We start from the raw sequence: 25152 nt of genomic DNA, 5'->3' as shown, positions 1-25152 counted from the left end.
CTACTTGATGAACCGAGAGCAGTGTGGTATCAGTCTTCTCATTTGACTCTCCCATTTTATCTGTTAAACAGAATCATCAGAGATATTTTGGCCAGAGTGATAGATACAGGACTGTTTCACCATACAGCTAAAGGGAACATAACAAAATGACATGATTGCCTTTGAAAGGCTTTTGATGTTATTTGATTAAGCATATTTCAATTTGAGTGTTTCTTGCAAACAACAAATGCTTCTTTTCTTTTTTTTAAGTATTTCTCCACCAGAATTCTATTCCCTGTAAAGTCAAAAGGATTGTCAGCGTGGGTTGCAGTAGAGGAACTACCTTAGTATTTATGAAATTTTAAAAGGGTTTTCTTGGCCGTTTGGAGCTCATTTCACTCTCAAAGGTACTCCAAGATCTACAGGGATCAAGATGAAAATCAGTAAATTGTTGCTAGAGATTTGACATGTTATAGATTGTATATATTACATGCATTGCACACAGTTGATGCATACATTTGTATATCTGGAACGTCGTTCATGGCCTAGTTTATTTGTATGTTTGCATGTACACTTTATAAGACAGCAATCAGAGCTCCTTTCGATGATGCAAAAGTCCTTACAGCACCCACAAAGTCTACTCTTTTTTTCTATTGTGACTTCCACATACATTTGTATCACAATGCAGTGAATTGGGTGCTCTACTAAAGTGTCAGCAACTTATGAACTGGGATGGAGAGCCGCTCATTTCATGAATATCTCCTTTATATTTTCCAATTCAACCCTTTTCATTAGCTCAGTTGTGGGACCTCAACTCAACCACAAGAGGGAGCCTGTATCTCATGTTGACAATCCAAATGTATTTCAATCTGCTCCAGTAGTTTGCAGCCAAGGGAATGAGTCAGAATATTATGCCACCATTTTATTTTTTACTTCTATTGTAGCACGGCTCTCCCTTTGATAGCAAATGATGGGTATAACGACCTGATGTGCTAAATCTTTGTTCACGTGTGGGTGGGAGTGGGAGGATGGAAGTGCTGAGGGTAGAGAGTGATACAGATGAGTGTAGTGAAGCTGATATCTGACAAAATCCTCTGCATTTTAATTTGGAGTTGAATTTGGTGTTTAAAAATACAATTTACTGCATGAGAATCAGCCTTCCCTTCTTTAAACCTGTAGGCAGCGTTAAGAGTCGAGGTGTAGCCGCAGAGCTGAAATGGACATAATGTGTACGTCTCAGTGATTTGAGGTCTCCTTGACAACTGTAACATGGCAACAATCACTCTACATACAATAATCTGTTTTTCCTCCTCTGCTCCTTCTCTTGTCGTCACGCTGAGCTCTATAAGTCCAGTTTATACCTCTGTAGTTCCATTCTCTCCCAGCTGGCATTTCACTATTTTACTGCTTACCATTCCCATGGATACCACAAGCTGAGAGTAAATGAAGACAACATGAATCATCAGCAGTGTCTAACCCACTAATGAGTTCTGAATTTGTGTGGTCATGACTTTATCCTGGGCTTAAACGGTTGTGATTAAATCTTTCCTCTACATAATGATGTGACGGAAACATGCAGTGACTTTCTCAAGACCCAAAAAAGTCATTTATTCAGCTCTAAAAGCTACAAGTGTGACAGTTATGTATCACTACTAGAGTTTATTTACATGTGTTCTACAACAGTATTCTTATCTCTCCTCTTTGCTGTTTGGTCTTGTGTACAAAATCTACTATATCATCCAAGGGATAAACATCATCACTAACGTTGTTGGCATTCTCCCTGTATTCCTCTGCTGGATGCACATGATGATCACACATAACATTGTCCTGCCATCCCTCTGGCACACCTCCTCTGTTTCTCACCTTTACCTCTCTTGTCCACTAATTGCTTCCTCTCTTTGTTACTAAATCACTTCGAGCTACCTCTGTTAACAATCTAACCTTTAACCTCCCCGCGGCATACGATCACAGCGCTCCCAGGTCGTGACATGAGCGGGACTTCTGCCTCATGAACTTGCCCACATCTCGCTCTCGAGGGTACCGCGGCACCAGACTGGACAGGAAACGTTTGGCACGGGAGGTGATGCTCTCACGTTGGCCCTCGCCGCTCCAGTCCTCCGCAGTGGTCCCCGGGGGCCAGGGAGACTGGCCCCTGGTTAGCCGCACAGCGCACTCCAGGAGCTCAGGGGTGCGGTGGTCCAGTGAAGCAGAAATCTCCAGATACAGACAGTTGAAGAGGGCGGCGCTGGACATGGCCTCTGTGGAAAGAGATTAGGAGAATATGATTAAAAGGTTGTCATTGTAAGCTTACATTTAGGGTGACAGCGACCAGTGTCAGCTGCAGCAATGTTAGAGTTTCTCTGAATCTTTGCGTATATCACAAAACACCATATGTTGTGTTTTTTACCACCATGACACTGAGTCTAATGCTGCGTTTACAGCAAACATGAAGCAAACGTTTGCCTAACATTACTCATGCAACTTTGACCGTGGGATCACATTTGGATCATTTGTGTTCATTAGCGTTAGTCCCAGATACGTCGTAAAAACCAAACAGTGTCTAGCTCGATTCACACAGCTCAGTGACTTTCAAAGTGCGTCCGGACGACTGCCGCTTAAAAAAATATGCCAAAATAGCTTCATCAGGATGCAGCTTTGTAAAATGTCTAAATCCATGCTTTGTCAGGTCTGTCCACAAGACGACAAACACACACAATTGTTTTCTGAATGGAGTTCAGATAGCTCGGAGAATCTCAACGTGACAGGCTTCAACAACACAGCGTCGTGCAAATATCTCACACGGCATGAATTTGCATCTATCCGCTCGCTTTGTGCTTGGTATGAACACACCATAACACTGACTGGTGAACGGGCCACAAAGACGGGAAAACAGCTGGAGCTACGTACAGCTGTGTGACATTTCAGGGTTATTTCTCAATTTTAGGGGGAGGATACATGCACAGAAGCACATTTCAATGCAGCATAGCAGCCCTGCAGTCAGTTATAGTACATTTAATTGAAGTTAAACGCAAAACATACACATAGAACACTACATAAATACATTTGAGATAGACCACAACCACACTCCCTCTCACATTAACACCCAACAGTCAGGGCAGGATGTCACGATTTTAATATATGACAGTATACACAACAGAATCAATAAGGAATATCCTGTTGACAAACTGCAGATATTTGACTTATTTTCACTTAGGCTTAAGACAGTAAACTGTAAACACTGTTAACAACTTTAAAGGCCATGAGAAGGTATTTTCTTAGTCAGCTTCTTGCTATGAGCAATGGGATCATACAAGAAACACTCTTGTCTGCCATAGTTGGAACAGTTGTGGTTATTTTACATGAGACATTTCTTGATTTCTGTTCATGAATCAGAATTTAGTGCCATTTAAATCCAAATGTCAGGTCAGTTGTGGTTGGTGGTGGTGTGGTTCCACAGTTTTTCTTACCCTATTCTAAAAAATATTTCTTGAGAATTATTTCTCAGTGTTTCCAACATCGAATCATGGGACTCTCCTGCATAATGGAGCAGTCATATAGGTTTGTGTAATGGCCAGAATTCTTTCAACCTTGTTTCGAAGAAATCGCGATTTGACTGTCATTTTGTCATGACAGTTTCAAACATGACACAGAGCTAGATTTAAATTGTGAAAGAATCCCTTAGAGATTCATAATTTATGTTCAGTTATCAACATCATAATTTTTAATTTCCACACTCCGTTACACATACAGCAGAGTTTTAGCACTGTGATCGCCTGTTTCTTGCCTAAATTTGAGAATCGTAATTAAGTCCCAATGTTTTTTCTTAACAAAGGCGTGTACCTTTTTTTATTTATCAAATAACAATGGGCACCCAAAATAACTTCTCCTAGAATCATTTTTTTGATCAATGATTGTTTAAGTTGGGGGGAACGTCTGTGTAATAGCCCGTAACAGAACTGTAGAACTGCACTCACAGTGAATACTTGCTTTAACTGGGACTGGACTCCCTTCATACTCCCACACTGCGATGAAACTGAGACACTGACATTTACATTTTCACACACAGTATTTCACCCTACGTTAGTGTTTACTGACATTTTTAAAACTGTGAGAATGAAATCCACAACAGAAGGAAAGCATACGACAGGTGAGGAAAAGCGCAGTACGGTAAAGACGAACGTATGAAAGGTTCATCAAACCTTGAGAGGTGACTTCACGTGTGCGAACCAGGTCACTCTTATTACCAACGAGGATGATGGGAGTTTGGGGCTGAGTCTCTCTCAGGAGAAGTCGGAGTTGAGCAGTGCGGTGGAAACTACGCCTGTCAGTCACTGAGAACACCAGGATACACACCTCACACTGCAGAGCTGACAGGTCCTGAGGAAGAGACACACAGTGTGTTACAATGATGCAGTCTCCATTCAAATATAGTGTAAGGAGATCGAAGATGAATCAGTGTATCTCTTATCTATATCTATCCCCACACTGTAAAACAGTCAAAGTACAAACAAGAACCATTAACTTGAGCTAGAGCTTTTGTATCAAATTAACTTATGAAACACTCTAGTTTCCATGTTCTCTTAATATTGTTGTCAAAGCCTCATGTGCAGAGGAACAGTGGAAGTGCTGTCGGGAGACACAGCAGACAATTGAGGGCTCTATCTACAATCCCCTGTGGTGCAGGGAAAATTACTATACAGCACCAACTGAGAACACCTTCGCCTCTTACTGACACACAAATAATCATCATCTGAGCAAGAGCGACACAAAACCCTAAAAATAAAATATCCAAGAGTGGATTTCTTCATAGTGTAGATGACTGAGTGAACCTCAGGCTCTATTTTGTTGGAGCGGCCATGGTCCATTGACTTTTCATTGAACTTTGATTAATTCCACTATTGAGCACAGACCAAAGACACCTTTTGTTTTTAATGAAAGAGACATGCGCACTACTTCAATCATATAAAAACATTTATTTTAAGTTGATTATAGTGTCTCTGACGACAAATGTAGCTTATGATAAAACATGTAACACAAAAAAGTAACTTATTGTGTCACTTACAAATGTGTGTATTTAGATTTTTCATTCAACATTAATGCAGTTGTTGATACATCTGCTCTCTCTCTCTCTCTCTCTCTCAATTCATTATATATTAAATGAGTTTTATTGGCATGAAAAGACATTTCTTATATTGCCAGAGCAAAAAACAACAACAACAATGATACACATTAGCTATTAATTACAAAACAAAACAAAATACAGTTATAGAAATCTCTTTCTTTCTCTCTCTGTCTCTCTCACACACACACACACACACGCACGCACGCACGCACGCACGCACGCACACACACACACACACACACACACACACACACACACACACACTCCTCTGAACTGCACTCGAGGGAAAAGAAAGAAAAAAAGTGTGCAAAACAACCTGATAATGAGCTTTCCTCATTCAACCAGATGCAGAGGCAGCACATCTATTGTCTTGTCTTTTTTTCTCTGAGCTTGGCATCAATTTCCGTTATGTCAAGTACAACAAACAATGCAATGTGCTCCAGATATACTGTACAATATGAACACATCTAAAATATGCTTCCTACGCACTCAGTAATCATCTGTTTACGTACTAAAATGTCTTTCATTTTCTTTTTTTCTTAACCTATTTGGCCTTTTACCTCTTTCATTTAACAAAACATGTTCCCTTTCATCCCATCTCTTATTCGTTACATGTAAGTTGTATTAGTAACATGTCCATGTGCATGCTGGGATAAGCTCAAGTTCCTCAATAGATGCTGATGGTTTTTCTCACTCAGCTATAGACGTCCAGGTCATTTCCCAGATTATCTCCTGGTAATGCACAAATATTATCCTCTGCAGCGTACACTTCACAATAAAACAAGGCTGTGGGAAAATTAAGTTAAGAATCCAAACTGAAAAGGTACATTTTGAGCGCCTTAAAACAGTCCAAGGATTTTGCAGTCTGCTGGCCCTCTGACAGGACCAGATGTACAGAATATATATAGATACCACAGTGAAATGCCAAAAAGCAGCTGAGCACACTGAATGCAGTGGCAGAGAGGGCTCAGTGGCCTAATGAGGGAGCAGGGAGTGTGGGAACGGGGAAAGTGTTGTTTGGCTCACCTGTCTCCAGTTGTCATAGATAATGATGGTGCTCTCCTCGTCGTCCACGGTGACTGTGCGCACGTAACCCTCCCCTAAGGACAGGGACAGCAGTTAGGTCTCATATGGGAGATGGGTGTTGTGATTTTTTTACCTGCTGCTCACTGCGACAGCCCTCGCTGCATTATACTGCTCCAGTCAAACACACAGCTTTGTACCTTCAGAATCCACAGACGCAGTCCTGTCTATGTCCCCAGCGAGGGCGATGGCCAGAGAAGACTTCCCGACGCCATTCTGCCCCAGCAGGGCGATCCTCAAAGGCCCATCAGGTCTATCCTCCACAGCCACAGTCACAGTGTCATCCAAGGCCGGGCTGAACCTGATTGGTGAAGAAGAAGGTCCAGCTGCACCTGACGCCCAGTCACAGTCATCGTGGACAGCTTCTTCTCGTCTGAGCTGGTGCTTTATGGGCAGAGGAGTGCTTCCTCTGCGAACAGTCGGGTTGCAGGACAGAGTCATACTGTCACACTGGAGGAAAGAGGAGCACAGAGGGGCACTCTCTTCATTAAATAACATTTACAGTGAAGCAGATGGTATTTCTCATATAATACTAACTAAAAGTCCGATTTGCATGATGTTGTGGTATTCCAGCTATTTAGTATTTAGCACCTCTATACATTCAGGCTTAAAAAACACTGGACATTAAATTGTCACAGTAGGCTACAACTCAGCAGTGTTTTTTGTGTCGTTTCGACTTTCCCTGCCTCTTAAATGCTCAAACTTTGCGCTCCCTAATAAAGCGTGTTAGCCTGATCTAAAATAACTCTGCTGACATCATTAGGGTATTTCTTCATTAAGTTGACAAAGCTCCTTCACAGACAGAGAATACATAATACAGCTTTTTTTCCACAGGCTGAGTAGTAGCAGTAGTCATATCCCCGTGATAACTTACCTGACCTTTGTGTATATCAGTGACGTGCCCCTTTAAACCTACAATAGCCCATTTTCTGGCCACTTGGGGACAGCAACAAGCTGCAAACACAACACTGACATATTTTTACCTTTTATGCTCATTTGCCAAACTTGTTATTTATTCAGATCAATTTGTTTGAAGTCATGTTTTTCCGGTTTCCACTAACTCCTCGGGGAAATATCTGGCATTTAACTGCTAAATGCTCCACTTCGTCTACAGTCTGGTAGCCTAACTAGGCTATAGTGGGGTTTAAGGTTAGGAACTGATGTGAGTGAACCAAGTCAGGATACCTATTGGGTCAAAAGCCAAACAATTAGCCCAGTTAAAAGAAGCTATGAAACTGTTTACAGCTGAGGGGAACTGACAAACAGTAAGTCAAGTGATAATTCTGTGTGGGTTTATCAACAACACCTTTCACATTAGGACACATCATTATTTTTTCATTGCTAACATTAAAAAATCTGACAAAGCAATGGGCAACAAATATTCACACATTAGCTTAAAAGTTGGATTTAAGCATTTGAACGAGAAACGAAGTCAGATGTAGACATTTCCTCCCTGCACCACCACCAAACACACACACACACACACACACACACACACACACACGCACACACACTGGCAGCTCAAAATTATTCCCTTCATTAATCTGGCAAACAACACAACACTATCACATCCTGACACTTTGCTCCAAACGGCCTGGGCGCACTGAACCCTGGTACATTGGGGGCTGTGTGCCCTGAGCTCGTGCATCTTACCTTGGCCGCCTTCTCCTCGGTGTTGCGCCTGTCTTCGGGCACATCTGTCGGCATCTGCAAACGAAAAACCAAGGGGCCGGGAATAAAGGACCCCAAAAGACACACAGAACACCCCGAGTCCTCCTCTGCCCCACCCACTTTATGAACCCCAGCCCAAAGCGGCAGCGCGGCACGAGCTCTCACCTGTCACGCGGCTCTCGGCAACTACAAAGTAAGCACGGACTCTTTCTCTCTCTTTCTTGCCTCTCTCGCGCGCTCTGTGCCACCTCTCTCTCTCTCTCTCTCTCTCTCTCTCTCTCTCTCTCTCTCTCTCTCTCTTTCTTTCTGTCTCTCTGTCTCTCTCTCTCTCCCTCTCTCTCTCTCCCTCTCTCTCTCTCTCTCCCTCCCTCTCTCTCTCTCTCCCTCTCTCTCTCTCTCTCTCTCTCTATCTCTCTCTCTCTCTCTCCCCCCCTCTCTCTCTCCCCCTCTCACTTTCTCTCTCTCTCGCTGACTGGGACTCACCGACTTGACCCGTATTTATTTTTGCAGAGGAGAGATGAAACTATAGCGCTCCCGAGGGAGAACTCACGCGCTGTGACAGTTTGCTGCAGGTGTGTGCAGCTCAGTAGTAAAAAAAAAAAAGAAAAAAAGTGGAGCGGTGGTGCAGGAAGAGAGGCAGGCATGGAGAGGTAACTGTGGGAAGATGCTCAGTGTCACGAAGCGCTCATTGGCCTCTGGAAGAAGGAGGCGATATGCAAAGTGACCGCGAGGGGGCAGCACAGCACAAGTCTTCTCCTCACTGTTGAGTGTATGAGGGTGTGTGTCTGTCTGTCTGTCTGTCTGTCTGTCTGTCTGTCTGTCTGTCTGTCTGTCTGTTTCTCTGTGTGTCATTGGGGGATGTATGTTATTTGTCATTTGGGGTATTCCTTTGGTAGATCAAAGCACGACAACCTGCCTAAAAGGTTTATCAGTGTGTCCCTCCTGTGTAAGACACACACATGGTCTTTTCAGGGACTGGCTCATTGAATTAATCAATTAAATCAAGTCATTTCCAGTCCCTGACCCAAGGAGTGTGTTTGGACATGTTTTCTGTCAAAATGTGAGTGCGGGCCATGAGCTGTGGTGCGTCCCTCCCACACAAAGCCACAATAGACTCCGGCAGTGAGCAGCCAGGGCGCTATTATAGCCCTAATCCTGCTCCTATTATACAGGTCAGAGAGAGAGCGAGAGACACAGAGAGGGAGGTAGAGCCGAAGATGAGGTCATCCCAAACAGTGCACACCCAGGGTCACTGCCTCACTATAGAGAGACAGAGATAAAGAGAGGGATGGAGCAGGCTGTGGGGGCTGCGGGGCGAACTGCAGAGAAAAGGCCTGCGGAAGACTGACAGAGGGAGATGCTCAGATAGGTGAATAGAAAAGAGGTTAAAAACCTGCACGGAGGTGCACACAAACACACCACAGCACGACAGGGATGGTGAAGTACTTTGTTTATTTCATATGCATATGAAACCACACTACAACAGGAGCAGGAAACCACGATAATGGCCGCCATGTTTGTAATAATGTTAATTCTAATCACAATTGGAGAAAATAATAAACTGTAGGAAAGTAAAAATACACACTAATTGAATAAAACCAGTAAAGTAAAATAATTAGAATCAGTACATAAATAAACAATAAATACTGAATAAATAAGTGAATAAATAAAAGAACAATTTATATAACCTACACCCAAACAAAATAAATAGCTCTAATGCATGAACCCTGGCAATGATCTCATGGGATAGTTAAGAAGGTGTCTCCACAAAGAGATTTTCTGCATTTTTATTTTTTTAAATCCCTGCACCGTTAATTTTCTCTTGCATAGGTAGCCCACAGTACCTGAGCCCACAGGGACCAGCTCTGTGGTGCCACATGTTGCATAAATATGGTGATCGTCCCTGATACAGCGGTGTTCAATGTGCCCCAAAATAGCTCCTCTAGTCTGGAGAACTGGACACAACCACACAAATCATGCCACACTTTTTTTCACCCGCTGCGGTGGGTTTCTTTTTCTCTTCCTCCATATGCAGGTACTTTACTTCAGCACACTACCGGCTCTTTGTATGTTAAAACCCATTTTTAAGAGCAAATAGCAAGTCTTTCTTGTCAATGGCTAAAAGTCACCATTTCCAACTAGCAAAATGTAGATTTCTTTGCTAAAACACAAGAGCAGTGTCCCCACTATTCATTTAGCACAATCACTTGAAGATTCCCATGAAAGGTATCCTTGTACATTCTTTTATCTATGATTATTCATTTAACAAAGAATAACAAGTCTTGGTGAGCTTAAACACTTTGGTAGGCAACTGTGAAATGTTAGCTGGCAAATACAACTGCATGCCGTGGATATTTTATCCAAGCCCATACCACTCCACATCCAGCACCACTGCACTACTCAGACCTCTGCAGCTTTAGCAGCTTATTATAAAAAAACACAACTACAGTTGAGCCTCAACCTCTCATTTGGAGAGTATTGCAGCTATATATTATTGCATATATAATATGTTCAGCAGTGTCAGGACTATTGATAAGTTTTAATGCAAGATAAAGCTTTTTCCATCCATTTTTCACAGTCTTGGTTGTCCTCATTCACAGTGAAGTAAAAGCAGAGTTCATGAAGCAGCCTAGAGCTGAGCCTAACCCTATGAATTAACAGTCGATGCCCCTTTCATCACCCAAGAGTGAATTTCACAGTTGTAGCCAATGTCTCTCTGTCACTTTCTCTCACACACACAAACACACACACACACACACACACACACACACACACACACACACGCACACACGTATACACGCACACACACAGATACACATCCTCGTTTTCTTCCCCAAGTCTGATTACTCATCATTGATTGCTCCACGTTGGCTGGTTTCTCATTCCCCTGTTTTTTTATTCCTTCCTCTCCCTGGTGGGTTAAGCTCAGAGGAAGTAGTCAGGGGGCGGGGAAGGTGGGTTGCTGGTGCGGGTTGGTGGGGCGTCGCTGCCGATGCCATGGTTCGTGCTGAGGAGCTTCTCGTAGCGAGCCTTGTAGGCGTCTCTCTCCCTCAGCACTCGAGTCAGCTCACACTGTAGTTGATCCAACTGAGAAGGAGAAAAAAAAAATCTTTGTGCTTTTGCCGAACCATAGTGCAAAGAGGTTCACTTACTATCCATGCAATAAAGCGACCGGAAAGTTGGCAATTTAGGATTGTCAGAATTTTTCAAATAGTTGAAAAAGACCCGCATTTTTTTTCTGATACTGTGTGTCTGGATATTCACTCTGTCTGAAACACTCTGTTGCAGCTCCTGTCTCTTTAAGACCCCCTCCAGTAAAAGCCCAGTCTGCTCTGATTGGTCAGTGTTTGTGGGTCTAGTATAGTTGTGACATCACAACCATATAGAAGTCCTGATCACTCATTTAAAGTGTAAATCCGGCGCATTATCGTCCCACTGTCTTTTTTAGCACTTACATACATCAAATAAGCCATCAAGACAGCTTTTTTCATGTAACAACCTTTAATGGAGAAATGCAGGAGAGCTGCTAACAGCCTGACGTGGCTAACACTGATTAGCTCGGGGCAGCACGGTGAAGGCATTAAAACAGCTTTTTTAACCGCTAATACTGCTCAAAATAACACCCAACCCCTGCAGTAGCATGAGAACAGTCCCTACACATAAAACTAAGCATCAACAACATAGTTAGTGAACCCTGAGTTTGTTAAAAGAGTGTTTTAAAAACTTACCAACTGGCCCTGGTACCAGCTCCTCTCATAGTAAAGTCCATTCAAGTGGATTAACAAAGTCAATCCCAAATGAAGGAGCCCATTGGTGCTTTGTTTTATGTGTAAGGACTCTTATCATGCTAAAGCAGAGGTTTGGTGTTATTTTGAGCAGTATTAGTGGTTAAAAAAGCTGTTGTAATGTGTTCACTGTGCTGCCCCGAGCTAATCAGTGTTAGTCATGTCCGGCTGACTCTCTGGGATTTCTCTGTTAATAGTTGTTACGCGTAAAAAAAATGTTTTATTTGCCGTATATTAGTTTCACAGTATTAATATAGCACCTCGACCTGCAATATGAAAAATACATGAAATCTCACTTTCTACAATATGGGACTTGAAGTTTAGGGCCAGATGAAGCTTAGATGAACTATCAAGCTTGCCGGGGACAGTCATAAATGCAAGCATGTGTGTGTACCTGTTGTGTTAGCACATGTTTCTCAGACTCCAGAGCATGGCGGTGCTGTAGGCGCTTGTAACGGCAGGACTGGGCATAGCCGCGGTTCTTCAGCGTACGGCGTTTCTGCTTCAAGCGTACCACCTCGTCCTTACTCACTCCCCGCAGGTGTCGGTTCAGCTCACGCACTGACAGGCTCACCAGCTGCTCATCAGAGAAGCGATCATTCGCCCCACACTGCCGAGCAGATGGAGGAAGCACACAGAGAGAATATGCTTTAACCATAACCATAAATGTATGACTGTGATATGACAGGTGGACATGTGATGTGTGTGTGTGTGTGTCTGTCAGGGGGCACATTTCAACACCACATGTCCATAATCTGTCATGTAATCTGACTAAGTGTGGGTGACAGTTATCAGGATTACACACAGCAATAATAGCAGATATTATCATAAGCTCATACTGTGCTCCACATAGAGATCCAGCGAGACATCTTGATCGACCAGAACACAGATTATTAGTTTATTTAGCTGCTACCAATTAAAATTACAATTAGCATTCACGGCTGAGCTTTATTAACAGCAATGTATGGTTCCTCCGAGCATGTTAAGGTTGTTCGTTTTTAAATAATCATTCACTAAATTGCTTCAAAGATTAAGAACTGACTTGTGTCAATGTGTGGAAATTGTTATAAAATGTCTGCGGGGGAATTTTTAAATAGAGAGATATCATTTCAAAAATAACCCCCTTAACCCCTCTTTAGCATTTATAAGCAACATAAATGTTTCAACACTATAATGTAGTCGTAAGCAGACATACTCTATTAATGTATTTGTTGACAACTTTAAGTGAAAATATTGTGAAACACAGTTTACAATATAAAATATTCTAAATACTGTACATCAATAAATACTTGAATATGTCCTTGTATAGGGTTAGAACTTTGTTATAGTGTGTTATAAACCATGTATTAAACGTTTATAAAGTGTTTAGAAATGCTAAGTGGGGTATAATTCTACAGATAAGTGAATATTTTTCATGGGAAATGAAGACTTTGCGCCCTCAAAGACAAAGATTTAGCTACACTTATTGTTGCCGTGCAGAGAGTGATCCTTAAAGTGATGCTTGGGATAGACACAGACATTAATAACCATGTTCTAATGTCCTAATCCTAATCCTTCACTACTCGATCCCTCTCCCCATCCGCTCAGCTCTCTAATGCCACAGGTGTCACTCTTTCACCTCCAAAAATCTCCTTGTTTTCTTGATGAACACTTCCTGTCCAGCAACATCATCATTATCAACTTATCTCACCGAACCCAGATTGATGAGCGCGAGTCCGTACCTGATTCATTTGTGGGTGGTGATGATGGTGATGGTTGCCGTGCATGGGGTGGTGCGGGTGGTGCTGATGATGGTGATGCTGGTGGTGATGAAGGCGGCCCTGTGGGCTGAGGGGTTGTGGGTAGGGAGCTGAGGCGGGGGCGGCGTTGGGGAGCGAGGGTTGGGCCGATGAGAGGAAGACGAGCGGGCGGTGACACATGTCTGTCCCTTTGGGGCAGGAGATGTCGGCGCCGCTGTCACTGCTGGAGTCGCCCAGGTTGCTGCTCGAACTCTGAGAAAGACCTGGAAACTGAAGAGGGGGGAGGTGTGGAAGATGACGAAGAGTGGCGAAGATTTCATGAAACCATTCTGTATGAGAGAGGAGAATCATAAGGTGAAATGACGGATTGTTACCTGTGAGCTGACAGCCGCAGCTGCTGAGTTCAGTAAAGCCTCCACGGCATCCTCACAGCCCAGAAAGCCATTGACCGGCCCCCTATCTCTGTCCCCTCGCTCTGGCACTCCTCCCAAGGCTCCCAGCAGAGTGGCGGACCCCGTCACCTCGCCTCCAAACTGTTGCTGCAGTGCTGCAAGCCAGATCAGGTCCTCCAGCGAGGCCGGGGTGGGACCCTGAGGGCCGCCGTGGGCCGGGCTGCCTTCCACGTTCCCCTGAGAGCCCGAGCTTATACCGGAAGTGAAGCTGTTGGAGATGGAGAGGGGGAAGGAGATGGAGGAGGATGACGAAGAGAGGGAGGAAGAGCCTGAAGGCGGCGGGTGGGCGTCGCTGAGTGTCGGCGAGGGTGGCAGAGAGTTGTAAGGGCTGGAGCTCAAACTGGAGTCCTGCGGAGGTTGGCTGGTGTACGGAGAGCTGGAGGGGTCGTGGGGGAGGCCAGATTTAGGATACACACACGGAGGAGGGAGCGGAGGAGTATCAGATTTCACCTCAAACTTGAGGAGGTCAAAGTCGTTTAGGTACTCCATGGCCAGAGGGCTGGGAGGGAGAGAGGGCATGGGGAGGGAAGGAGAGGACATGGTGTCTGCTGCTGCTGCTGCTGCTGCTGCTGCTGGAGCTTCAACAGTGTTTTTCCGTGTGTCAGGATTGTTGGAAAGTCCACTCCTCTGCCTCAGTGCAGCTCATAGACAGCAGCAGTGGTGATGGCAGGAAGTAGACTGGTGGGTGATATTCCTCTGTAAGAAACTGTTCCTCTCTGTGTCCTTGTCTCTGTTTCTCTTGTCCTGAAGAAAGATAGAATAAAAAGAGAGGGTTCAAAAAACTGTCTTTATAAAATACTTTTTGGAACATCTTTCTAATTAGGCACCCTTAAAAAGGGTTTATAAGCTGCAACTAATGCCTTTACTAATTGTTTGCATAAGATTGTTGGAGCCAAAAAAAAGGCTAAAATCTGATGTAACCAGAGATATCTTCTTTTTTTATTCTTCTTCTTTGTCAAAACCTGCCGCCTAAAATACCCACAGTGCAACTGGACCACAGGCAGTTTGGTTGGAGACTGGAGTGAGTTATGTTAGTTGATGAGGAGCTGGCTGCTATTTTAATGTTCCACGTCCTTAGTCCAAGCTCAAATGACATCACTTGAGGACATTCATCAGACGTTGTGCCGCTCCGAAAGTCTTCAAACAACTTTTGCCACATGTGCAGCAGTACTCCGCAACTCATGTAAAGGGATCTTGGTGTCTACAATAATTGGGGTTCCCGTTTAATTACTCACTAATGCTTTATAGACCATTTATAAACCATTAATAAGAACAATTTTCTGGTTGTCAGGTTGTAGAAAATCCTCCTCCAGCATTATACTTGCTTTGTGCTTTTAGCTAACTCTTATATTCAACAGAAACCTCCTCTTAAATGAACACTTTGACCACCAACATCCATTCCTTAACAATATATTAGCACTGACTTGTTACAGTTAGTTAATGTAGTAAGTCTATTTAACAATGACTTATTAACCCTTAATAAAGCACTTCATAAAGCCTTTTAAGAACGTGATACCCACTTTTTTAGAAATATGTTCTGAACCAGTCCAACATGTTCAGTTAGTACATGTCACACTTTCAGTATTAAAGATGATTGCACTAAATGTCTTGACTAAAAGCACATTCTGACTTTGTCCAGTGTGTGTGTGTGTGTGTGTGTGTGTGTGTGTGTGTGTGTGTGTGTGTGTGTGTGTGCAAGCGTGTGTGTGTGTGTGTGTGTGTGTGTGTGTGTGTGTGTGTGTGTGTGTGTGTGTGTGTAAGATTAAGACACTAATCTGCAGCACATCTCTCCTGCCCATCACCTTTTAGACACAGACCATAGATGAATGCGAATAAAGACGAACCAGGACTTCAGGAGATCGCTAAAGTTTTACAGTGAAACTCCCTAATTTGTGCCAATGCATGTTCAACAGTTTATGTCGCTTCATTTTTATAAAAATGACAAACAATCCTCATCTGTGAAAGGGAGCACTTAAAGAATATCTCACTTTGTTTGGGAAAAACATGCATGATTTGTTTAACTAAATGTCATCTTCCCCTGCCAAGTGTTGTATTATATCTGTGTATAAATCATCGCAGGTCGTTGCACTTGTGTAATCACACACAATAGATATAAAATGTAATATTTAGAGAATGATCTGGCTACTGGACACATAACAACTGAAGCGCGAGAATTCAGAGGGCTTAATCATTTTTGACAGAAAGATCCACAAGTCTCACAGACCAAATCCAATTATCATGTTCAGATTTTAATCCAGAGCCTGAGACTTTCTCAAATAACCCGAAACACATTTTTATATACTGCAAACGGGGTATAAAAAGCTGGTGTTAACCTTAAATGGTGTGCATCAAAATGTTTTGAACTTTTTCTGTCTAGTCTACCCAGATTCAGAATCAAAAGAATTGGTTTTGCATGAATATATACCTCAGAGTTAAATAGTTACAATAAATATAGAATAACTTCCAGGTTATCTTGTTTTCAACCATGACACCAAAGTGAAACATTCATCTGACAGTTCAAAACATTTATACACACCAAGTATCTCCTCAGAATATCAATGAAAAGTTCAATATTGCCAACATCATACAGTGGTAACTACATCAAAGAAAGCCGTAGAAGAGTCCGACAACAGTGATTAAAGAACTTTAAATATAGTAGTTAAAATGAACATGTCATTAAAAGTCCACCTTCGACAAGTGCCTCGGCGGCACAGCTCATTAGTTTCGACCCCCGTGGTTCAAAATGGATTGTAAAAGAAAGCAAACAGTAACAGGGCTCCATGGAGGCCTCAATCTGGCTCTGGACCAGAGTTACGGCAAAAAGCCAGTCAAAAAAGAGCAACACACACACACACACACACACAGGCATGAGAGAAAAAAGTAGAATGAAAGATAAAAGCCTGACATGGGAGACAAGAGAGTCGAAGTGAATGAAATGATCTTACCGTTGGTCATAGAGATGAAGGATGGTTTCGAGCTCTTTTCAACATCACCCCACTACACACACACACACACAAATAATCAACTGACTGGTTGACTGACACGTTTGGAAAGAGACACAGAGGAAACTGAGTGTGTGTGTGTGTGTGTGTGTGTGTGTTTGTGTGTGCGCATGTGAGTGTGTATAGCACTCTGTCACTGAGTGCCACTGCCCCCTTTCTTTCTGTCCCCTCTGCTGCAAATCCCTGTTTCAAACAATCCCTGCTCTCTCTCTCTCTCTCTCTCTCTCTCTCTCTCTCTCTCTCTCTCTCTCTCTCTCTCTCTCTCTCTCTCTCCCCAATATCTCTCTCTCATGGTTCACAGACATGTTCACACTCCAGCAATGCCTCTCTGTTTTCAGTTCTCGCTATGTCTCTCTGTCTCCTTATTATTATCCCTATTTCCATGTCTCTATTCTCATTTAATTTTTAATTTCTCTCTTTTTGTCTCTTTCTGACCCCCCCCCCCTCTCATACACAAACACACGCACACACACACACACACACACACACACACACACACACACACACACACACACACACACACACACACACACACACACACACACACACACACACACACACACACACACACACACACACACACACACACACACACACACACACCACCACACACTCTGTTTCCAAACGTGTCAGGTATTTTGTCACGTGCTAAATCATGTAAATTGTAAGGCACATGCAGTTTTGACACACTCATCTCCACAACAACGCGTCATGGCGTGAGCTCGGGTTCATTAGAAATTAAAGTTGAGTCCTTCTTCTTCACAGAGTAAAACAAAGTCTTGACAGCTGGGTTGGACTGTAGACTCTGTACTGCCTCACAGTGGACACACAGCTACTGAACTGAGCCTGACAACACATGAGCTGCACACCTCAATGAAACCACTAAGATGAAAAATGTTATTACCTTATTCGAAAAGTCTTTTAAAACTAAATGCAGTAAAAACACTTGCATTACATTTTAAACATTAACACTTTTCCCTAAATAATAATTTGAATGCAGGACATTTACTTTTAATGTAGCATTTTTAGATTCTGGTTGTTTTTTTTTCCTTAAGTAAAGGATCTGAATATATCTTCCATCTCTGCCTTTTTTGGTTTTATTTACATTTCCAGAGCGGATTAAATAGTCAAGTTCCTTTCCAAATCAAACGTCCATTACATTTGTAAAGACACTGCCCATGAAACCGGGACCTTGACAGGAATCTGAGGAGGAATTTGTATTAATTACCAGTTGGGGCGGCTGTGGCTCAGAGGTAGAGCGGGTCGTCCTCCATTCGAGAGATGAGGTTTGAGCCCCTGTCTGCCGGTCTGCTTGTCAAAGTGTCCTTGAACAAGACACTGAACCCCTAATTGTTTGTCTTGCAATTTGATTAAACACAAATTTGAATGAGGAACATGTAGTCAACACACAATCAGCTCAAATAATCAAGGTCTTAAAACTGGATCTGTGGGCAAACAGAACTCTGCTGTTGTAAAGGGGAGAAGAGGTTTGTTTTTGTTCTCACCAGTTACCCCTCCCTGTGTCTCCACACTGCCCTGCCTCTTGCACTTAGGCTCAAAATCTGTAAATTAATTCTGTTCTGGCTTTTTTTCATTTAAGTCCGCTGAGCAGAGCAGAGAAATGCATAACAAGCACTTCTCGATGCTCCTTAAAAGCTAAACTTGTTAATCCGGAGTCTCTCTGTGTCTTAATAGTGTCTCGTTAAGGAATCAGTGAGTTAATAGTGCCTTCACAAATCTGATTTGGACAGTAAACAAAACCTTTAAGGCAACCAGACACGCTGACTCATGGAAACAGCTCAAGACTCACAGACAGGATTGAACAGTTCAACCAAAAATAGGATCTCTGGTGAGTAAAGAATATTTCGAGGGATGAGGGAAATTCAACAACAATTTAGGTGGAAAAGAAAACCCTTAAAACAGTTTCTTCATTCAGTTTCTCTTCCTCTAGTTCTCTGTTTTAACCTCTCTATCTGTCCATCATTTGTGTTTCCGGGGAAAGCTTAGCAGCTAAACCAACAGGGCCTCCCATGAGGGTGAGGGACAAAGAGAGGGGGAGACACAGAGGAACTTACCTCATACTTCATGCCAAACACACCACCACCCCGCCTGCATCTGCAGCCACACACACATTTGTCCCGCAGACACTTAGATGCGTCTCAGTGCGCCTCACATTCAGATGGGCCCGACTGTTACGGTCTGAGACTGTTCACTGCTCCTCTGCAGCCTTTTTACAGAGGTATCTTTAAATAATTAGCCCTTTAGGATCCCACACTGTGATTATCATAATGGGTAGAGGTAGTGGTAGAAGTAGCTATAGATGATGTGGTGATTGCATTCTGATTTCAGGCTGTATATATTTTACTATGTGGTTAATTACAATAGTTTAATTAATTGTACAACCATTCACACAAATGCCCTGTGCTCATCTACAGACTTGTTGTCCCTAGAAGTGATGACAAACACTTTTGAGCCTATGAGTGGTTGTCAGTGGGATTTTAAAGGACTAGTTCAACACTTTGGGGAGTCACAGCATAGACTCCAGGAAGTTACTCTGTTCAGTGAAGAAATAGTGCACACTGTTGTTTTTGTATGGATTTAAACCCAGCCGGGGGTGCCAGTTCCAGTCCTGGAGGCCCACTGCCCTGCATGTTTTAGGTTTCTCCCTGCTCTTACACACCTGATTCTAACGATTTTCACACCTGTGACAAGTTTCAGCTGCTTGGTAGAGAGCACATCATTAGATCCAGGTGTGTAAGAGCAGGGAGAAACCTGAAACATGCAGTGGGCCCTCGAAGAGCAGGATCGGGCACCCTTCAACTAAACTTACTGGCTGCCGGCTTTATCTTCATATTTTGCATTTAGACGAAGGAAAATGTAGCCAGCACAGACGACCCAAAAACGGCAGTTCCGCAAACGGCCCCTTGAGGCTGGCTCCAAAAGCGAGTAAATCCCCATAGACCCTCATGTTAAAATGCCCAACTTTACAGCAGAAATTAACATGTTTAGAGCCTGGTACAAAAAACAGTTTTGATCTCTATGGTTAATCTCCCTGTTCATGGGGTGCATTTTTACATCACTCACTGGTTTAAATTATATTAAGGGTTATACTATAGTTTTGTTGCTTTGAATGACAGGTAGGTGTCATCACAGGCAACAAGCACAGGCTTAGCCTTCACTCGGCCCTGTGTCAACTCCATCCGCGCTCCACATCTTTGCCCATCTTTGTATTAGCTGGGAGTTAGATGGCTTCCGGTATTGCCAGGATGGTGACGGCTGGAGCCAAACACATTAAGCTTTATTTTGGCCCTTCAGAAACCCATAGGTGACGTCAAGAGATAATTCTATATAGTCTATGGTACAGACATGACAGTGTTATTGAAACCAGAAAATGGTTAGTGTTATATTAGCTTGGAATGAAGACACGGATAAAGATTTTAGGACATTTGGTCAGTGGTCATCATCTGGATTTTAAAGGAATAGACTCCTGAACAACCACAACATGCCATTGTTAAACTTCAGTTCACCAGCCTGTGTGCTCTAAAGCTCACAAATTACTACTTAATTAGTTACATTTTTAAATAGTGTGTATTTACACCTGGGTGTAAATAGCCTTTGCTGCACGATCTGGTTATTTACACCAGACCCCTCATCCACCGCCTCAAAGAGCGACAAAGTGTGGTATTGTAGTAGTTAACAGTGTGAGTGGGTTAATCAGGCTCTCACTCGGGAGACCATGGTTTGAATTTTCAGCCTGGGGCACAATTTTACTTATTATTTTGGCAGTTTGGTTAGGTTTAGTCAACGAAATGTCTTGGTTAGGATCAGGAAAAAAACATCTTTGTTGGCTACCGACACCATGGTACAAATAGTTATTACAAGCTAAGCTCAGCTAAGCTACACAGCTCTTGGCTTTAGCTTTATATTGTGCATACATACATGAGAGCGGTATCAAGCTTCTCATTTAACTCTCTGCAACAAAGAAAATAAGTCTAAATACGTTTGTTGGGACTCAGAGAGATTTAAGTTACAATGATACTTTACAATATTCTATTATAACAACAATACTGTTGTCATGAGAATTATCCAGAGGAAGATTTTTTTGGCAGTTTTCAATCCTTCGTTATATAGGACAGACAGGATATGGGGTGAGAGAGAAAAGGAGAGACATGCAGCAAAGGGCCACAGGTCAGAGTCGAACCCACAGCCGCTGCCTCAAGGACCTTCAGCCTCTTTACATGGGGCAAATGCTCTAACCACTGTACCAACAGCCACCCCAACAGCCACCCCAGAACCAGGTTTTTGAGTGTAATCTTACAATTCTGTTAGTGCCATAAACTAGTTTCCATCCTTACTGTATCTCAGAAACATCAACTAATAAAGCCTGGACTATCTTTATGTGAATAAAAGATATGGTTTGGTGATTTGGGTGAACTGACCTTTTAAGCTTGAGCAACTCCAGTCATTGCCCAAACACCCCTCAATGGGAATTTAACCCCTCTGTCACCTTGTAAACCCGGTTTCATATCCTTCAGATTATATACTCTAAGAGGCTCTAAGGGCAACTTGGGGTAATGAAACGCGAGAAACTTCGGAGGGGACTGAACCACAAGCAGAGGTGAGGTTTTTTAGTTTAAAAAGAAAAAGAAAAAAGAGGACAGGAAATAGCACAGAAGTACACTCAGAAGAAGAAGAAGTGAATGAGAGTGACAGAGTTGGGGATAGTCCTGGACTGTTTGGACAGATGGTGTGAGGTGGAGGCCTTTAGTCTCCCACTAACGCAGCCTTATCTCACAGATACATGTCCTAATCCTGACTAACTCTGCTACAAGCAGCAGGCTTACACGTCTCACCTCAAGAGGAGCCCCCTCCCTCCCTCACACTGAGGATCTGTCTCCTTCACTCTCTACACACACACACGCAAACACACACACACACACACACACACACACACACACACACACACACACACACACACACACACACACACACACACACACACACACACACACACACACACACACACACGCACACACACACACGCACACACACAAACACACACACACTGGGACGCTGTCTGTCAGATAGACATTATCAGGCCTAAGCAATTAAAACAAAAATGTTTGAAAGGTTTGATTTAATCCTGGTTCAGTCTCACAGCAGACAAAACCTTATTAATAATAATAATGGGTTGAAAACAGCGTTCACCCAAATGACATGCAAAAAAAATGTTTTTTAATCTCTCCATCCAGTTTTGGTTTTATTAGACAACTTCTAACTTATTTCCCTGAGCAATAATAATATCCAAACTATATAAAAAGAACTTTAGTTGTCTGAGTCTGAAAACTGTTAAAGACAGCCCACATTACAGAGGCTGTGGCCAAATTGCAAGCTGTCAACAATAGTACAGAAAATAGTACCCAACTGCACAGACTGAACTGGGAAAGAAAGCTTTCTGTGCTCTGCTTCCCTCAGAAGGACTTCAAACTAAGTGAACTGGCCTCTGCCTGATTTTTAAGCTCTTATTAGTTCAGTGGTGAATGAATCTTTTCACTGTGCGTATTTTAATACTTTAACAAGTTAAAGGTTCTCTTAGTGTAACTTTCAGAAAATCTTTGGATTTAGTGACACCGGTGGCTGTTAGTGAACTGCAGGCAGCATCCTGATACTTGCACCTGCATGCTAGCACACTCCATAGTAGCATGTACCGACCAAAACTGTGACACTGAACATAATTGACTGGCATCATGTTGGTATGATGTGGTAAAATGAATTACAATCTTACAATAATTCTAGCTTGCTGTTTGCAAATCTCTCCATCAGCCAGTGCCACCAAGCAACTGTAGTGCAAAGCCACAGCCAGCCTAGGTTTCTCTGAGCTAACATTCGCCAGCTAGCTTTGACTTAGCGAGGATGATTGGCTAAATGATGGCCTATAACATAATTTTGCAAGAGGCTAGACAGCCAGACCAGCCCTGGTGGTGGTTTTGTTGGTGTGGTGGTTAGCACTGTCGCCTCATAGCAAGAGGGTTCCTACTTCGAATCTGGGCTTCCGTGTGGAGTTTGCATGTTCTCTCTGTGTCTCGCTCTGGGTTCTCTGGCTTCCTCCCATAGTCCAAAGACATGCACCGATTAGGTTTATTGATGACTCTTAATTGCCTGTAGGTGCCCGCCTCACACCCAACGTCAGCTGGGATCGGCACCAGCCCCTCACAACCCCGTTTAGGACAAGCGGTTGATGGATGAATGTTACACGCAGGACCTTTTATGTATTTCTTCATGTTACACATTAAAAAAAAAAGAATAATAATAATATATATATATATATATATGTATTCTTTATACTGTGACAAAAATTACCTCAGTGAAAAAGGCATTAATCAAGCTTCTGTATGTTATATCTATCCATCCATCTTCAACCTCTTGTCCCTGTCGGGTCGCGGGGGGCTGGAGCCGATCCCAGCTGACATCTGGCGCGACAGTGCTAACCAACACTCCACCGTCCCGCACTGTATGTTATATGTACAGTATATATAACATATATGTACTGTTGTTAAATCTTTCTGTTTCCAAGTCAAAATCAGAGTGCTGTATGGTGTATACTATCCAATAAAAGCAAAAATAGCTTTTCATAGCTGACAAATGCTGCTGACTGGCACTCAACCTACTGTGGCTCATTTAGGGACATTTATTATCTTAATAACATCATATCAAAGTTAAAGGTGTGGTTAGAGAGTTGGATGAGAAGATTGATCAGACATGAGAGAAGTATTGATTTTCTCATTGAACTCTTTTCAAGAATAAGCACATTCCCCAAAGTGTCAAACTACTCCTAGTCTTCTGATGTGTTTGCATTATTTTGTCTACCCACAGGACTTCATACATGACCGTAATATCTGCAGCCCTTTGTTTCTTTCCTTTCTGATTGAATTCAGATCATATCATTTAAACAGAAAACAAATTCAGCATGCGGTGAAGTTTTCGTGACGATCAAATACATTCAGGCACACAGTGTTACATTCTCTTTGAGTCTTTAGTAATATCTGCCTTTACTGTTTACCATCAACTTCTTTGCTCCCCCTTCTGCCTCTAATCTCAGTGTTTTTGTAACAGTCATCTAATCCATCACTTCAACTGTAAAGATTTAAACTGCCCTTTTAAGCCTGACTTTGAGTTTGTGTGGCTACAAGATTACGCATTTCATACCTCTTAAGCTATTTACTGTCTTTTATTGATTTTCATTCCAGACCATCTTACCCGTGACTGTTGTTTGTGTTTGTGTCTGTGTGTTTACTCATGCTGTCCACACGTGGGGTCTCGTTGTGAGTGGACTTATCAGGCTAGTCATAGGATTAACGCTGATTCTCTCCCTTAAACTAGTGTCAGATTAACAGATACCCATGCGTTCATAAACCATCTGTAATGTAGACATAAGCTGTCAGTACCCCTGCTATGACCTCACCCACTCCACCAGCCTCAACCGTCTATCCCCACCTCAGATCAATGAACACTCTTAATCATGATCATATCACTTCCCTTTATTCAGTGGCAGGTCTGTGAGCACACTGCTGGAGCTTCATTTGGACATTTATGCCATGAAACGGGCTGTAATGTGCTAGGAAAATAGTATACCTGTGTTGTATCATCACAGAAGTTCTTACTTGATGGACTCTTACTTATGTTGATGCGAGACGTTAACTGTTTATTATTGTGGCGACCTCTCGTGCCCGTAGTAATTATGACCAGAGCAAAGGAAGAAGTCAGATGACGTAGTATAAAGAGCGACAAGGTCCGCTTTGGGAGGTGGTGGGGTGTTGGATGGGACAAACAAACACAGGACCCTAACCCAGGAGACTGCTGTTGGTGTCCTGTAGGAAACCAAAAGTCAACGGATTTTAACTGACGTACTTAAGTGGAGAGTATGTCATGCTACATTACATGTAAAGCTGCAGTCGGCAAGTCTGGCAGATCAAGTTGACAAATTTCTGATGTTTACAATTCTCAAGCCCCCCCCCCCCCCCCCCCCCCCCCTCCCTATCACCGAGCTCCTCCGCTCCCCTCCATCGAGTGCTGGTCAATGCGAGTGCACCAGATTCCTGTGAACGCACCCGTCTCTTCTCTCATCGTTAAACGGAATGGAGTACATCCTACATGGAGGTTGGCTGGCTAACTTACTCAGATAGCAACTGCCAACGTCATTTAGCGTATTCCCAGTTTGAGGCGTGTGCACTCACATGCGTGAACGGGGAGGGGGGGGGGGGATCTGTGGCGTGTGCACGAACGGTGAACTGCGCTGAGTGGGGGTCATCCCTATGTTCC

The 25152-nt window shown here is 43.0% G+C and overlaps 2 protein-coding genes across 2 annotated transcripts; both read right to left on the bottom strand.

Moving 5' to 3' along the window:
- Positions 1 to 1944: 1944 nt before the first annotated feature.
- Positions 1945 to 7891, bottom strand: LOC310945054 (GTP-binding protein REM 2-like; the record flags this gene model as incomplete). Its single annotated transcript, XM_083910996.1, has 5 exons — positions 1945 to 2237; positions 4179 to 4356; positions 6128 to 6201; positions 6325 to 6634; positions 7838 to 7891. 5 exons carry the CDS (start codon positions 7889 to 7891, stop codon positions 1945 to 1947), a joined length of 909 nt encoding a protein of 302 aa, XP_083767122.1.
- Positions 7892 to 10780: 2889 nt separating this feature from the next.
- nrl (neural retina leucine zipper) lies at positions 10781 to 14371 on the bottom strand (the record flags this gene model as incomplete). Its single annotated transcript, XM_083911029.1, has 4 exons — positions 10781 to 10942; positions 12035 to 12250; positions 13362 to 13649; positions 13754 to 14371. The coding sequence occupies 4 exons, from the start codon at positions 14369 to 14371 to the stop codon at positions 10781 to 10783; spliced, it is 1284 nt and encodes a 427-aa protein (XP_083767155.1).
- Positions 14372 to 25152: the final 10781 nt, after the last annotated feature.

This window comes from Echiichthys vipera (assembly GCF_963691815.1).
Source record: "Echiichthys vipera genome assembly, chromosome: 3".
Lineage (NCBI taxonomy): Eukaryota > Metazoa > Chordata > Actinopteri > Perciformes > Trachinidae > Echiichthys > Echiichthys vipera.
This window is presented reverse-complemented; position numbering and strand designations above follow the sequence as displayed.